Source organism: Enoplosus armatus, chromosome 6 (assembly GCF_043641665.1).
Source record: "Enoplosus armatus isolate fEnoArm2 chromosome 6, fEnoArm2.hap1, whole genome shotgun sequence".
Taxonomy (NCBI): domain Eukaryota; kingdom Metazoa; phylum Chordata; class Actinopteri; order Centrarchiformes; family Enoplosidae; genus Enoplosus; species Enoplosus armatus.
This window is the reverse complement of record NC_092185.1, coordinates 14,365,834-14,382,559: the sequence shown is the minus strand read 5'-3', so window position 1 is coordinate 14,382,559 and position 16,726 is coordinate 14,365,834. Positions and strand designations below refer to the sequence as shown.

The 16,726-nt window shown below is 41.9% G+C and overlaps 2 protein-coding genes across 2 annotated transcripts; both read left to right on the top strand.

The window, feature by feature from the left end:
- The first annotated feature begins 679 nt into the window (after window positions 1-679).
- LOC139286934 (uncharacterized) lies at window positions 680-5,970 on the top strand. Its single transcript, XM_070907878.1, has 18 exons — window positions 680-758; window positions 848-962; window positions 1,050-1,224; window positions 1,355-1,466; window positions 1,852-1,958; window positions 2,215-2,341; window positions 2,435-2,555; window positions 2,696-2,781; window positions 2,970-3,106; window positions 3,180-3,239; window positions 3,341-3,404; window positions 3,499-3,593; window positions 3,694-3,822; window positions 4,427-4,541; window positions 4,636-4,773; window positions 4,957-5,123; window positions 5,213-5,295; window positions 5,500-5,970. The coding sequence occupies exons 1-18, from the start codon at window positions 680-682 to the stop codon at window positions 5,693-5,695; spliced, it is 2,106 nt and encodes a 701-aa protein (XP_070763979.1). The 3' UTR covers window positions 5,696-5,970.
- Window positions 5,971-6,867: 897 nt separating this feature from the next.
- cnot4a (CCR4-NOT transcription complex, subunit 4a) lies at window positions 6,868-16,187 on the top strand. The gene is made up of 12 exons (XM_070906960.1): window positions 6,868-6,920; window positions 8,752-8,974; window positions 9,347-9,544; window positions 9,799-9,885; window positions 10,286-10,387; window positions 10,552-10,677; window positions 10,810-10,934; window positions 11,348-11,405; window positions 11,512-11,767; window positions 12,392-12,892; window positions 13,160-13,393; window positions 14,228-16,187. The coding sequence occupies exons 2-12, from the start codon at window positions 8,801-8,803 to the stop codon at window positions 14,554-14,556; spliced, it is 2,190 nt and encodes a 729-aa protein (XP_070763061.1). The 5' UTR covers window positions 6,868-6,920; window positions 8,752-8,800; the 3' UTR covers window positions 14,557-16,187.
- Window positions 16,188-16,726: the final 539 nt, after the last annotated feature.

Genomic DNA, 16,726 nt, shown 5'->3' with positions numbered 1-16,726 from the left:
CAATGGTTGAGCTGGACTTGTGCCTTGCAGTGACAGAAAACACACTGCAGGGTGTGATGCAACTGGGGAGCCTATTTGATTTTTACTTCAAGAAGCTGAGGTAATGTTTCGATTTTGACAAGCACATCGTATGTGACCTCTACAGTTCTTTCTTAAAGATTGGTCTACTATAAACTTTAAGTTAGATGCACCGTATGTTATGAAATGTTTTCTGCAGGAAGTATATTTAGGAATAAAATCAATCCTGTAGTCTCTTTAGTGCATTCTTGTTTGCAATTCATTCTGAAAAACAGTGAAAATTAAGCTTTGATTGAGACATTGTGACGTTTCACGTGTAAATTAATGTTGTTGGACTGTAATTTTGACTGTATGCTGGAAAGGAGTCCCACTCTCTCTCTTAGTCTTCTTTCTAGACTCAAAAGATCAAAGTCACCTACAAAACTGTTGCTTACACATAAAAAATAATATAAAAAATCACATCCTAAATTACCAACCAGTGCTTGCCTGAGGAACACTGGAAGGGAGACCCTTTGGTAGAGCAATCTGCAAGCATCAGGCTGCAACAGAACCTTGAATGGCACAAGTTGATTGGATAGAAGAGCATCAGCTGACACAGTTTCTCACTCTGAAATGTAAAAACTCTTCATGTTTTCAGGGTTTCCCTCAAAATCTGAGCAGAATGAGGATGCTGAAGAGAGCCGCTGCACTTATCGTGAGAAGAGGCGTCACAACTTATCAGAGCAGACTGAGCAAAAATGGTAAATTTCAAAGTATAACGTTAACACAATTTGTAACAAATTAATAATAATAATGATGATGATTTGTGAACTATGACCTCTTCTCTTAGACAGCCTCTTTAGAGTTCATCCATCTGTATCACAGGCGCTGGCAGAAAACAAACCAGTGGTCGCACTCGAGAGCACTATTATCACACATGGCATGCCCTATCCACACAACCTGAGGTACCCTCATTTAACCTCCAATAGACTCTTGATACCAACAGCTAATTTTAATCACTGATAATGAGTGCCGTTAATGTGTTCATGCAGAACAGCAAAGGAGGTGGAGGCCATTGTGAGAGCTGAGGGAGCCACTCCAGCCACAGTCGGAGTGATTGAGGGTGAAGTCCGTGTTGGTCTGTCGGCAGAGGAGCTTGACCACCTCGCCCGCTGCAAGAGCTCCATGAAGGTGTCCCGCCGTGATCTGCCCTACGTCATCAGCAAGGTGAGACCGCCACTCATCTGAAATATAAGTATCAAAATAATCTCTGTCTACAACCTCATCCACTTTGATTACCTGAGTCAGTTATTTGCGGTGGTTGTTTTGAATGCTGTGCTGTATGTTATTTTCTCAGGGGCTCTCCGGGGGAACGACCGTGTCAGCCACTATGATAGCAGCACATCGAGCTGGTGTCCCTGTGTTTGTCACAGGAGGCATTGGAGGAGTTCACAGAGATGGAGAGAACAGTAAGCAGACTGGTACCTTGTTGGAAAGTACTGACCTGACTTTTATACAAACTGACACCAACTTATTATTAACAAACCATGAAAACAGACTCACTGACTGGATAGTTTTGGCCTCCTGTCACATGGAGTCCTTCAGCTATTTTATGTCAATCTGGATTTGATGACAAAGACCATGAACAGAGATGAGAGTGCTTATAAAGTCACAAATATGATCCAGAGGAGGCCTCCATGTAAAAGGACACCAAAATTGTCAGGACTGTGAGTTTGTCTTGTTGGCATGTTAAGAAGAATAAGTTAGTATCATGTTAACTCCTTATTTGGAGACTGTAATAGTTATGTGAAGGTTTACAATTCGTCACCATTGAGTCAATGTTTATTCCTCCAGGTCTGGACATCAGTGCAGATCTGACAGAACTCGGCAGGACTCCCATTGCAGTGGTCTCTGCTGGTGTCAAGTCTATTCTGGACATCGGCCGCACCCTCGAGTTCCTTGTAAGAATATTGAGATAATTTTTCAGAGTAATGTTGTCTCTATATCTAATACTATGTTTCTCATTGTGTGTCAGCCAAATATGTATTTGCAAGTCTTCTACATGTCATACATACATATTGGCTTGTAGTTCATTTACCACAGTACTTCCAAAATTAATGAATGAATCAAAAGAAGCAGACGTGTGTTGGGCAGAGCTGTGTTTAAAGGGTTCTGGGTGAGGACTGTTGTGTATTTCTGTTCTGTATCTTTTATTAGGAGACGCAGGGAGTCTGTGTAGCCACTTATGGAAAGTTGAAGAACTTCCCAGCCTTCTTCTCTCCACAAAGCGGATTCACTTCTCCATACCAAGTCTGCAACCCTGAGGAGGCTGCAAAACTCATCGGTATATCAGCATTTTATATCCTCAACACTGTTTCTTTGACTCTTGACACATGGAGGTTATGAATGTGGATCTGGGTTTTTTTGTGTTGTTCAGCGAGCACTCTGTCACTGGGTCTCCAAAGTGGTGTCCTGTTAGCGGTGCCCATCCCAGAGGAGCACGCAGCAGCCGGCCTGCAGATAGAGGAAGCCATACAGGCTGCAGTCACAGAGGCAAGGTACACAAAGTCTCTGTGGCTTGAGATACTAGTTCAGTGACATCAGAGAAAATGTCTGTCTGGACTTCTTTGTGGTTGTGGCAATGTGAATGTTCTCAGCTGAAAACAGTGCTCACTCTTTGTTCTCTTTTTGATTTCAGTGCTAAAGGTATAACAGGAAGAGATGTGACGCCTTTCGTTCTTCAAAAGGTCAATGAGCTGACTAAAGGAAAGTCCCTTCAGGCCAGTATCCTTCTGAAAATCTGAACTCAAGCGGAGAACATGATCATATCAAACTCTTTGAAAAACAAAAAAGAAGATTGACACATTTGTTTTCTTATAGGTCAAACAATGTTACAGTAGCCTCAAAGGTCCACTGTTGATTCCGTTTGAGCATATTACAACTAAAATGTCCTTAACTTGTTATGTTCTTAGACATTGCTCTCATTCATAACAATGCTAAAGTTGGCAGTCAGATAGCCTGCGCACTCTCAAAACAAATGAATGAGAGAAAGTTAAAGGGCAAGACCCATCATCATGGGAAACACTCATCAGACTCAGAATCAGATATTGTGAGTATAAACACACATGATGGACTTTATATTATAATATCGGCACAGTTCCCACAATGCTGTTCTTTTACAGGTCGTCATAGGAGGAATAAATGTTGATTTTATTGCTAAAGGAAAAACAAAAACTCTTCATGTAAGTTTAATTTATTATATGTATCCGCAATCCTCCAGATGATGTAAGACCATATTATGGAGGTTATAATGACTTCTGAGAAAACATGTTGTCTCTTTCAGTTTGGACAGACCAACCCAGGAAGTGTCTGTCAGTCATTTGGTGGCGTAGGCCGGAATATCGCTGGTGGGTTTTCATCACATTATGTTCATGCACATGTTTTCATCAGTACTTTAAATCTGATTGTCTCACACTCACTTCTTTGGTGCCTTCCTGCAAGACTCTCTGAGTCGGTTAGACCGTAAACCCCTGTTCATCTCAGCTGCTGGAGCTGATTCACACAGTGACGCAGTGTTAAACTACTGTAAACATATGGTACGTGGACACAAACTGTTTATTATTAAGCATGATTACAATCCCTTTTACTTGAATATGTAAATGTTAAGTTCCTGACTTTTTTTCTTATTTCTGTAAGAACACAAGTGGTGTGGCCAGGCTAGAAGAGCAAAGCACAGCTACTTACTGTGCTGTTATCACTGAGGGTGGGGAACTGAGTCTTGGATTGGGAGACATGGACATTCATCAGCAAATCACAGCGCAGTATGTAAGTTAAACTGACAAAGTTATTAATTTTTAGGAAGGCTAGGCCAGGATCTGTGCTCCAATACCATATACAGAACTATATTCGCTATTTAAAGTTGTAATCTGCAAAATTTTCACCATATCAAACCCAAATTTTTATGCTATTTATGGTTTATTTTGCTATAGCAGTTAAATGTATTTATACTCATTAGTTACCTCTGTATATAGTAATGTGCATTGGCAGTGGTGCACTGGAATGGACCCAAAACAGCACATGCACATACTGGACGAAATTCAAAATACAAGAACTGATGGAAGCGGACATTGCATATAATATGTGTGCATGCTCATATGTCAAGTAATGAGCTCATCATGTCATTTTGAACTGGACTTTGAGACTTGTATTTGTAAGATGTTCTTAGTGGCACCACCAGTAAGCGCAGGTGTTGACAAATTTTATTACAGTTTTCTGACATTTTAAAGTCCAGAAACAATTACAATTCATGGTGTTGTATTTAATGTGCACCTGTGAAGCACCTCTTGTTTAGAAAGGTGCTATAGAAATAAAGGTTACTTACTTAATTGCTCTTTATTTATTTATTCTATCTTTGAATATCTTTTTAAAGGTGTCACAGTTTGAGAAGCAGCTTTCATCAGCCACTCTTGTGTGTCTCGATGGAAACATTCCCGTCTCCACCATCGACTACGTTTGTTCCATTGCCAGTAAACACAATATCAATGGTAAGCATGGGGAGATGGTCATTAAATGATTATGAATGATCGTGAATAGAAGCTTTCATTGATTTTAATACAATACAATCAATGTGTGTCACAGTTTGGTATGAGCCAACAGATTCAGAAAAGGCTTGTAAGCCTTTCCTTTCAGGCGCCTGGAAGTCTCTCTCCTATTCATCCCCAAACCTGGCAGAGTTGTGCACCATGAACAAAACTCTGGGTATCCCAACACCTGAAGGTAAAGTGTGTTCCTTAAGTATTTAAATATTAAAGTCCAACTATTTAATGTAGACTTATTTCTCTCATTTTACTCCCTCATGCTCTCAAACACATATTCCCACCCACAGTTGTTATCGGGTTCTTGAGAAAAATGCAAATAAAGAGATAAAAGCTGATGTGGTTTTGTCTTGTGGGGTGGCAGTGCTGCCGAGCTGTCTTGACGAGGTGCTGAGTGTTGCTGTAGCTCTCTCGCGCCCCCTTCTGGAGCATCTTCACTGTCTGGTGGTGACACTGGGGGCCAATGGGGTGATGGTGTGCGGAGAGCATGATGCAGGCTCGGTCAACCTGCAGCCAAGAAAACAGAAGAGGGTGAGGGCAACCTATGTTTAAGCTGATACTGATGATGATGATTACTATGACAGTGAAAGTGAAGATGTTTACTGCACCTGTGTTCGCAGAGGAGGCAGCTTTGTGCTCTCCACTACCCAGCACTGACTGTGACAGCAGAGGAGACAATGAATGTATCAGGAGCAGGAGATAGGTGCTAAAAATTTACTTGACCTACTTTCTCTTCCCTATTTTTGTTTTAATTTCTTTTTCCAAACTACCTCTGTTTCAGTTTCATCCACATTTAATTTCCCATGACCTCTTTCTCTCCATGTCCCTGTCATACTTTCTACTCTCTCTCACTAAAATCATGCCTAAACATTTAAACAAAAGACACTCATCCCCGTTCTGTCGGCAGCCTTGCAGGTGCCTTAATGGCTGGGATTCTCCAGCAGCGAGACACAGACAGCTGTGTACGGATGGGGCTCCTGGCTGCACGGTTGTCCCTGGCGTCACCGCACCCCATCGCCCCCATGCTCACCTTAGACTCTGTGGATCCCAACAAAGTCCAGACTCAGTCCTGGCCCAAACCCAGCTTCATATGGATAGATTAAAATATTTTCAATTTTGAAAAAGTACTGAAGAAATGTGTGAAGATTGGGTCTATTATGCAATGGGTTGTTTAATATATTTCTCAGTATTTTATCATTTTTGGCATTAAAATGTGTGATTGGATTCTTGTGAAACCATTATGTAACATGGTGACTGAGTAAATGAATGTAAGAAGATGACACAAAAAAATTGAATCAAATTTTTTTAATATATTTTATATTGTTCTATAATAACTGATATGTTTGGAAAAAAAACAAACACCTTTTCCCAAACTGTGCTTGAGACAAACAAACCTTGTAAATAAATTATGAAACATTATAATAAGGTACTCTGGTGTTTTGATTTCTCATGATAAAGAAAGGTACGTATTTAACATCAGTGGTGGAGGAAGTTCTCGGGGTGTTTTCTTAAGTTAAATACTTAATTACAAGTAAAAACCCTGAATTCAAAATTCAATTTACGCAAAAGTGTTTGTTACTATTATTTTTGATGCAGTAATATGTAAGCTGCATTATAATGTAGCTGTCTGTCAAGGTGGAGCTAATTTGAACTACCTGACAAACTTACATTGACCCCCCCGAACACAAACACAAGTTATATTAACGTACATCACCCCTGTCCCCCCTGCATTACATTAACACACCCACCCCCTTCTGGACACTTTATCTGGACGCTTTACCTTATTTTGGTCACTGCACTGTTTGTTATTTATCTTATCTTATTTTTATTTTTATTCTTATTTTACCTTTTATATTCTACTTATTTGTTGTCAAAACAATAGCACCTTCAGTCCACGGCAAATTCCTTGTAATGTATGTTACTTGGCAATAAACAGTTTCTGTTTCTGATTCTGATTCTGATTTTGAACTAATTCATATACTGTTGTGTAGTTTAACTGGCAACAATCCAACGCCTAAAACTCAATTTCCCACAAAGCATCTGTCCCTATGCGCAGACTCAGTTGTATTGAACACTTGCCCCATTCCCTCCTCCCTACTTTAATGCTAGCTAAGATGGTGGTTAGAGCGTAAATTGTCTCTACAATACCAAGAAAAGAAAGGGGCAAAACATCTTTATAGCCTTTTAATTACAACAGAACAACACACCTACGGTTGTCTTATGTGACCGTTTGTAGAAATTTAGACATTTCAGATATATTGGCTCGCAGTCCCCGCCCAATTTGGTGTGACTCCCTTGGAGTGGAATCCTAAGCTAAATACGGACAGGGTAAGTAACGCTAACGTTAGCCAAGTTGCTAGCCAGACTAGCCAGCTTCCATCCTCCCTCAACAAATAAAGGACAGTTTTGCCTGTTGCGATTTTACAGACTGACACTAAAGTATTGTCAAGCTTATTGGATCACTGCCCAGGTAATCTTACTGTCGTGAGACCAATGTCAGTTGTTTATAGTGCCAACAACTTGCCTCCAGTTGAGCGTTAGCTTGTGTAGGCCGCGTCGTAAGCTTGGCTCCAAAACCCCGTATATTTCGATGATAATGTAGCATTCTGGCTACGCCGATGCTAGCGGTTAGCATAAAGCAAGCTGTCAGTTAACATGTAACGTTAGGCGAAAACGTATCATTATGGCATACGATTTTTTAAAAGTTTAACGTCAATATATATTCAATATTCATCTCTGTATATTTTGTTTTTGTGATTAAACTTACAATTGCCCCTGGTTACTTCCTATTAGTTAGACCGGCTTCTTTTACCAATTCGCGGCTAATGTTAGCTTAGCCTAACGTTAGTCAAATAACATCTGTCATAATGTACGATCCAGAAGACAGAGCAGCTAAAGTTACCAGCCTGGCTAACTAGCTAGGTATTCTGGCTTCATACACGACTTCACCAATCAGCTGATATCTGTCAGCGAAGCAGCAAACCCGTGATACTCGTGTACATGTTAATTTATTAGCAAAATGTTGGCATTTCTCTGTTATCGTCTAATTAAACTTTACACTGTCGGGTTTTCCCAATCTGGGCTTGTCATTGAGTTCGCCTGCTGGCAGCAGTGTTGTCACGTAGAAACCGGTCTGGTGTTTAACAGCTAGTAACAGACATTTCATTAGTAAATAAACGCAGTTTGTTGAATTTCTCTCTATCGTGACGTTGTTTCTAGTACTGTCAATCCCTGAAAGATACCACAACATCCGCATTATCACTTTGACATGGGGGCTGTTGGTTTTGGCTTGTTTTCTAAGATATGCAGTCTGTTCTCTTTAATTAGGTACACGTAGCTAAAACTAATACAGTCTAATACAAAGTCCTGGAATAACTCGAACCTTCATGGAGATTATAATGTTCAGTTTTTGTTGAAACTGTTTGAGAGAGGTGTTGATTCAACTTGATGATCATTTTTAGAGGCTGTACTGTAGTTTGGGACCCTTTACACTTCCCAAAGCCCAAAGTAACAGCTTCAAATTGCTTGTTTTGTACAACCAACAGCCAGTAACTCAAAGACATACAATTTACTATCATAGATGGTTATGAAAACCACCAAATATTTGCATGTAAGAATGTGGGAACCAGTGAATTTATGACACTTTCGTTGACTGAAGCGATTACTTGCCAATTCATTTCTGTCAAATGTCTCTATCACCTAACCATTTCAGCTCTGAAATATTTCATCTACCCTTAATGGTATAAAGGGAGTAGACGAAACATCAGAAACATCTCTGCCTACAGCACAATGTAATTCAGCAGCACCACAAACTATAACCTCCTAAAGGACCATAAAGATGAATCAACACCTCTCTGAAAAGTTTAATCAAAAACTGAATATTATATCTGACATTAAAGTGAGATGTATTGCATTAGACTGCAGTAGTTTAGCTAGGTCGGCCTAATAACCTGGCAACTGAATATAGTGTTTCCTCTACTGCTGAATAGGTAAAACTCTATTTGTGTAAATACATTGTGTCTGATATTGTGACCTTGGTGGTCAGAAAGTCAGTTTCAGTGTTGTGTACAGTACGTGTGTGTGGGGAAGTTGTTCTGTTTATTATTTTCAATCATGTCATGATGGAGTGCTTATACTTAGCCTTTGTATGTTTTCTTAGCCCTGTGCTCTGTGACCAGCTTCAACAATCGCCCCCACCGCGCCATAGGATGTCCCACAGCCCTGAAATGAAGGACGACCCCATGGAGTGCCCTCTGTGCATGGAGCCGTTGGAGATTGATGACGTCAACTTCTTCCCCTGCACCTGCGGCTATCAGATCTGCCGCTTCTGTTGGCACCGCATCCGCACAGACGAGAACGGCCTCTGCCCCGCCTGCAGAAAGGTGAGGAGATGATGAGATGAAGGCGATATCAGAGAAACCCATCACAACCGAAGGGTGATTCATCTGACATGACAACAGAGGGGATCTGTTTAGGAAAACAGATGATGATGATGTTGAGTGTCCAAATGCTCATATAGGGGGGAGATAAACGTTTGCTCCCCCTTCTAAAGTAACATTTAACAACAGTTCATCATCATTCACAATTTACAGCCTCAGCAGGTTGGCTAGTGATGCCTTTTGAATTACCATATTGACAACTAAAGTCCTGATTTACCCACTATCCTTTACAAAGCCACATCATTGAAACTAGAAGTGTTTCTCTTTTCAAGTGGTGGATATCTTTGTAACTAAATGGTTTGTGTTTTTGTGTAGCCGTACCCAGAGGACCCCGCTGTATACAAGCCTCTGTCACAGGAAGAGATACAAAGGATAAAGAACGAAAAGAAGCAGAAACAGAACGAGAAGAAGCAGAAGGTGACAGAAAACCGCAAGCACCTGGCCAGTGTCAGAGTGGTCCAGAGAAACCTGGTGTTTGTGGTGGGGCTCTCGCAGCGACTCGCCGACCCGGAGGTGAGTACAATGTCGCCACCAAAGAAATCAGCGACATTGGAGTGTTGGAACTGTTGTCATTTTAGCTTTATGTGAATAAAGCTTTGACAAACTAAAGGCACTAGATGATTTATCTTGGACTTATCTGACACCAACAGTGGAAATCATAAATACTTTGATAGGGAATGATTTTAATGCACATTTAAAGTTCTCTCAGTGAAACCTCCCATTGAAGCTTCAAGTGATATACATATTTTTTGCATTGTGCCCACAAGGTCCTAAAACGACCAGAGTATTTTGGGAGGTTTGGGAAAATCCATAAAGTGGTCATCAACAATAGCACATCTTACGCCGGTTCACAGGTGAGAGGTTGGATTATATTGACGTATTGATGGTCTCACAACTCATACGTTTATAAGCCGTAACAGAACTTAATCAATATTAATTTTTGTAATTGAAAAAAACATTTGTCTTTTACCAAAGAAAAATGTGAAACAGATATGCTTGTTTATTAAGTCATTTTAGTTGCATATTATTGTAATTTTCCCCTTCAGTTACATATATTACTTTCTTTTTTATCGCTATTTTTATTTTTCAATTGATTTATATATTTAATATTTAATTTATTTGAGTGATTACAAGTATTGAGGGATGGAAAAGTTAACTGATTAAACATGTGAGCAATCAATAATGGAAGTAATTGATCATTGCCGCCCTAGAAAGACACAGCTACAGTCTGACTTTGATTTTCTGTTTTTTCAGGGGCCTAGTGCCAGCGCTTATGTCACTTACATTCGCTCTGAAGATGCTCTAAGAGCAATACAGTGTGTGAACAATGTGGTTGTTGATGGCAGAACACTCAAGGTGAGAAGGTTTTCACTTTAACTTGTGTTTTAAGTGCTGATCTCATATAAAAAATCAATGTGATGACTTTGTTCTGTTTCCTCTTCCTGTCTGTAAAATGTAAACATCCTCATATTAAACAACCCGCAATGTAAAATAGCTTTCTTTCTGTCTCTCTGTTACAGGCTTCTTTAGGCACAACAAAGTACTGCAGTTACTTCCTTAAAAGTATGCAGTGTCCCAAACCTGATTGTATGTATCTACATGAACTGGGGGATGAAGCAGCTAGCTTTACTAAAGAGGAGATGCAGGTGAAGTAGTTGTTTCTCTGTTTGAAATGTGAATTACATTTTTGCTCTTTGCTGTGTGTGTTGATGGTGGTTTATGCTTTGTGCATTCATAAAATGATAAGTGTTGACTAATGTTGTGTCATTTGTTTGTAGGCGGGAAAACATCAAGAGTATGAGCAGAAACTCCTCCAAGACCTCTATAAAATTAACCCTAGCTTTCTACAACCTCCAGCATGTGGAACAGAGAAGTCAAAGAGTAAATCCAACTCCACACAGAGGTTGTTTTTTTGTTTTCTTCTTCTATATTCTTCCTCGTATTACTTCCACAGTGCAACTTGATCGTTGTGCTAAGCTTGATTTTTCTCCTGCTTTGTAAACAGAAGCAACAGTAGCAATGGTAAAGATGGGTGGCCCACGCTGTCAGGACATAACAAACTGGCCAACGGGCTTTCAGAGGACCGCAAGTCTCCTCCGTTGCTAGACTATCTAGACCAAGAAGTTATTACTTCAGATGGGCTAGAAACAGAGCTGGGTCCTGGTCAGCATACCGCCCTGTCCCCCTTCTCCTCTAACTGTGACAGTAACAGGTAATATAGACTACTTCTCGATAATAGCACCAACGTATCCTTAAAGAAATGCATTTTATGTGTTTGTTTAACCGTATCTAAATGTGTCACGTGTCTGCCTGCAGTCCCAGTGACAAACCTCCAGAGTCAATCGGAATGGTGAATGGAGAGACTTTACAACAGGTAGAAAGACCTCCACTGTGTTCTATTGTGGTTACACATAAATGAAGGTGAATCAGGTCTGAGAAGGACGATCTCACAAGTGTTTCTCTCCTCTCTCTTCTTCCAGATACCCACCAGTGACTCCCCCTCTCCTCCCCCTGGTTTAACCAAGCCCAGCCTGGTGGTGCCCATCAGCGTGTCAGACCTCACAGCCCGTTCACCCTTCGAGGGTGCGGCAGCTGAGTCCCAGTCGCTCTTTTCAGACAACAGTAACTTCAGACATCCTAATCCCCTCCCCGCTGGCCTACCCCCTTTCCCCAGCTCCCCCCGCGGCAGTTCTGACTGGCCCATGACCCCCGAACCACAGAGCCTTTTCACATCAGGTACAATGGATATTGAATTAAAACATTTTGTATGTCGTAAGTGCCTGATTGGTTGCGCTTTTTGTCAAATTTTCAACCAATGGGTTGACCTGCAGCTGCATTATTCCGACTATTTGTTATATATAGATAATACTGTGGCCATTAGCATCATGACTGCAATAGTGGTGTCTCATTAATTGAGGCATGTTCTGCTGTTGCAGGCATTGTAAATCACCCTAGATGATAAAATTTGCAAAATGCTTAAAGGGGCAAAATGCTTAAACCTCTTAATACATTAATCAACTGTTTGTTATGGACCTAGTCAACATTTAGTCAATAATTATTTTTTTATGGTGTTTTTGACACCTTAAAATATTCTTCTGCATGTATCTTAGAAATAACAATATCAGAGATCCAGTTTGAGGAATAATAATATTATACATTTTATGAACATTAACTTAATGTAACAAAGTTACAAAGTGCTTTACAGGGAAAATAAAAGAAAACCGTAAATGCATACATAAACCAACTCTGAGGTAAACATTGGAAGAATTAAATCAAAGTTAAAAGCCAATCCACTTATCAGTCAGCTTACTAAACACATCGAGGACGGTTCCAGTAACTTTCTTTCTTCTTTCCTCACAGACACAATACCAGTGTCTTCTTCCACAGACTGGCAGGCGGCCTTTGGCTTCGGCTCGTCCAGCAAACAGCAGGACGACGATCTGGGCTTCGATCCTTTCGACGTCACCCGCAAGGCCTTGGCCGACCTGATAGAGAAGGAGCTGTCGGTGCAGGATCAGAGCCCCTTGTCCCCGGGGCCCTTTGGCCACGGGAGCCATCATGGTCCCAGCCTGCTACCCCCCAACCCTAACCCCGGCGCCTCTCACCACTTCCCCAGCGGCCTTCCCCGCCTCCCCCAGCTCCACCACAGAGCCATCTACAGCTCCTTCAGTTTCCCCGGCAGTCAGAACAGCCAGGCCAGTCAGCAGCAGCCAGCCGCCAGACACCCCTGGATGGGCGTCCCCACACGAAATAACCTCGCACACTTGAACCACTCAGCCAGTGCTGCCTCACACAGTAATTTCCTGGACCTGAATCTGCCTCCTCAGCACAACACAGGGCTGGGAGGGATCCCCATCTCAGGTACCGGACACCTGGGTCACTGTGGCACCTTTCTGTGTCCGGTGGAAGCAGAGCATGTTAAAACAGATCAGATGTGTTGCATAATGATGTTATTTAATATCACAACATATGTATACTGCCACGTAGCATTGTGATACTTGTTTGATTAGCTTTTATTGACCTTGCAGAGGAAACAGAAATACTGGTGGATGCAGTTCTGCAACTGACCACTAGTCTGTGATGACAACACGTGAGGAGCTGACATATCTGTGCTCTCTTCTCCTGCAGAAAACAGTGGCTCTATAGAGGGTTTAAATGTGAAAGAATGGCAGGACGGCCTGAGAGCTCTCCTGCCCAACATCAATATCAACTTCGGGGGCCTCCCAAACTCCTCTTCCTCTTCATCGTCCTCATCCTCCAACAGTGTTAACCACATTGGTGGGCCGGCGGGGCCAGCGGGCATCTCACACAGCCTGAGCTGGGACGGCACAGCCAGTTGGATGGACCCTGCTATCATCACAGGTAGAAAGTAACTGAAATGACTCGGAAAGTCAGTCAGCAATTATTTTGGTATTCGATTAATTGTTTGAGTCACTTAACAACAAAAAATGCAGAGCATTTGGTGGTTCCAGCTACTGTTTTATACTGTTGTAAATTGAATTAGGGCTGCAACTAACTGTTCTAGCTGTTCTTTTTTGATTAATCTACTGCTTATTTTCTCAATTAATTGCTTGGCCTATAAAAATGTAAGAAAATAGTAAAAAATGCCCATCACAATTTCCCAAAGCCCTTCAAAGCTCATTTACACGTGAAATTGCACAAGTTTTTAATTCATGAGGATATTAGCTGATAGAAGAAGGGTTTTACAATTTGTGGACAAAATACCAGAAACATGTTACAATACAAAAGCCTTTGAAATAATAATAATAATTTTTGATCCTTTTCTCCCTGCTGCATTACATAATTTTGCAGTTTCTACAAATAATGTCAAAATATTAAAAATGTCCATCAGATGTTCCCAGAGCTGAAAGTGAAATATTCAAATGGCTGGATTTGTCCAAAAGACTAAATATATTAAATTTACTACATGAGACAGTAAGCTGGAACCAGTGAATGTTTTGACGTTTTTGCTTTAAATAATAGCAATTAATTAATTTTCTGTCAATTGACGAATCGATTTATCGTTTCAGCTCTGAAGTCAGTTTTGTGAATCAAGTTAAATATTGATTAATGGTATTTATCAGATTTAATAGAGTTCTGAATAAGTTGACACAAAGTTCTTCTTGTACAAGAAGGCCAGATCAATCATCATCTCTTCTGTGACCCCTCTCTGTTACCCCCCCCACCCCCCTTTAGGCATCCCGGCCTCAGCAGGAAACAGTTTAGACTGTCTCCAGGACGACAACCCACCACACTGGCTCAAGTCCCTGCAGGCGCTCACAGAGATGGACGGCCCGGCTGGCTCAGCAGTGCCCACACCCCAGCCCCTCCACACCGGCCTCCTCGATGCCCACCTCCCCCTCCACCACAGAGCCGCCGGCGGCTGGGCTCCCTACCTGCCCCCTCCTACAGCCAACCCCGCCAGCCAGTTCCACTCCCCTCCCCCCGGCTTCCAGACCGCCTTCAGACCCCCGGGACAGCCCGCCACAGAGCTGCTACAGAGTGCCGCTGTGGACCGCCACTGAACACAGACTGCAGCAGACACCCATCCATTCCCCCACTACCACTTTATACCCACTCATCCTGTACCCCGCTCCCCCCTCCCCCCAATGCAATACACACCAATCTGCAGAGTATGAAAAATTATTAACAAAGTAACAAACAGGCTTTCTTCTTTTTCTCTTCCTCCTTCCTTTTTGTCTATTCCGAAGGCCTATTTGTTTTTGTTTTTGTTTGTGGTACACAAGTTATCAGTGCCCTTTGTCTGCTACCATCACCACTCCTTACATCTAGTTCTGGGCGTAACGTGGGATTCATCATGTAGCTCACTGTTAACGGAGAGCACAAGAAGTGGTATAACATTGAGCGCCCAGTGGTGACACAAGAGTCTAACTCCACAAACTGGCAACAAAACAAATGAGCTGGAGTGAGGTCTTTTTTAAAAGTAACTAATGATTAAGCATGAACAACATTTGTGTTTTTGAAAGTTGAAGTCACGAATAGTTTTCGAGGAATTAAGCAAGCTGTGAATCTGCTCTTGAAGCTTTGCCCCAAAGACCCTCATCCTCCCCACTTTAACAGGAGACTGTGAAACGGTTAACCCTTACAGCTAAGTTGTGTATTAGGTGAAGTGACAGAGAGAGAGAAAAGGGGTTGGTACTAAGCTTTTTTTTTTCTGAGTGTTTTTTTTTTTTTTTTTTAATGTTAAAAAAAAAAAAGGAAGCTGAGATTTGGTTTGTAGAGAGTGAATGCAGATGACACAGGGGAGTTGAGGGCACAGGCTATGCATGGGCTCCCTGTTAGGTAGGGACACAGATGGCCTGCTTGAGGGGCCACTTGGCCCATATTCCCTTTAGTGGAGGGTTCCCACTGGCCCCGTCCTGCTGGAGGGAAAATTTTGCTGAACCTCTGTATCAGAGGATAGAGCACTGCCTAACCGCGGGGAGCCGTGGCTTTGGGAGATCGTGGCACACATCCTGAGCACTAGGGTTAGACTCTTACTCACAGTGCCACTGTGTGGTACCTACAGTAGCTAGCCCTAACATGGACAGCCACCAAGTAGATAGGACAATGACGAGATGGATGAGGAAATGTCAAAAATACTAATGAGGGTAGCAATAGGGTTAACAGGTCCCTTTGTTCGACCCACGAGGGCTTAAACGAGGCCTTAAAACGGACAGACGAGAGAAAGGAGCTCGAGTGACTGGAAGGGGAGTCTAGCGTCGATGATTGCTGAAAAATATGCAGTATTGACTTCGGCAACTGTATGTGAATGTGTGTCACAATTGAAGGCGCTGCAAGACAAAACCAAGTACTGTAGTAGTGATTTAAGCAGCTCTCAGCCTTTAGGACTTGAGATCGACCTCTCCGACCACCGCCTTTTTTCTTTTTGAAGTCTTAATTCTGATTCGTGTTCGCTCTCTCTCTCCCTTTCCCCCTTTCCCCCCACCACCACCCCTCCTCCTCCTGTTCCCTATTTAACAGTATTCACAAAATGAACAAACTCATCCAGGAGAAACCAACACAGAGTCATACAATGGGTTTTAACGTGATGTTGCGAGAAAAAAACAAAAAACAAAAATGAGGCGCTTAAAGGAAGTGAACTGTCCTCTGCAGGTCTGGAAAAATGAACCTTAAATAAAACTGAAAACTCAGAGCTGGTGTTTGTCTGCTGTTGTGTTCTCAACACCCTGATTCAAACGTGTACTCATAAATATTTAAACTTTGAAGTACTCACTAACATACCGTATGTAACTCCTCCTCAGGAAGGTCACTATAAATCACTCTTGTTTGTTGTTCCAATGTCTTCCACTAGGGGGCAGATCACTTTCTGTCGGTGAAGAAGCTCTGCAGTCAAACTTCAGTTCAGCACACACACAAGGTTACACAGAATGACTCTGATACTACAGTTTTTCAGATAAACCATGATTATTCCCACTAAATAATAAATTAAACAGTTTTAAGCATTTGTTAGGCATATTAAATGATGAAATGCAGCCATTGTGCAGGTAACACTGAGGTGTTATCACATTTTTCAGTGCCATATGTTTGTCTTTTCAGTGTAGTTGCACTGCTGGGGGCTGAGCATGCGAGCATATTGCAGCTCTTCAGTTTGCAGCTCTGCACTCTCCCCGGCCAATGCAGCAGCAGATACCTGCAGCAGAGACTTTTTTTTTTGTCCTGTAGGACTTCAGA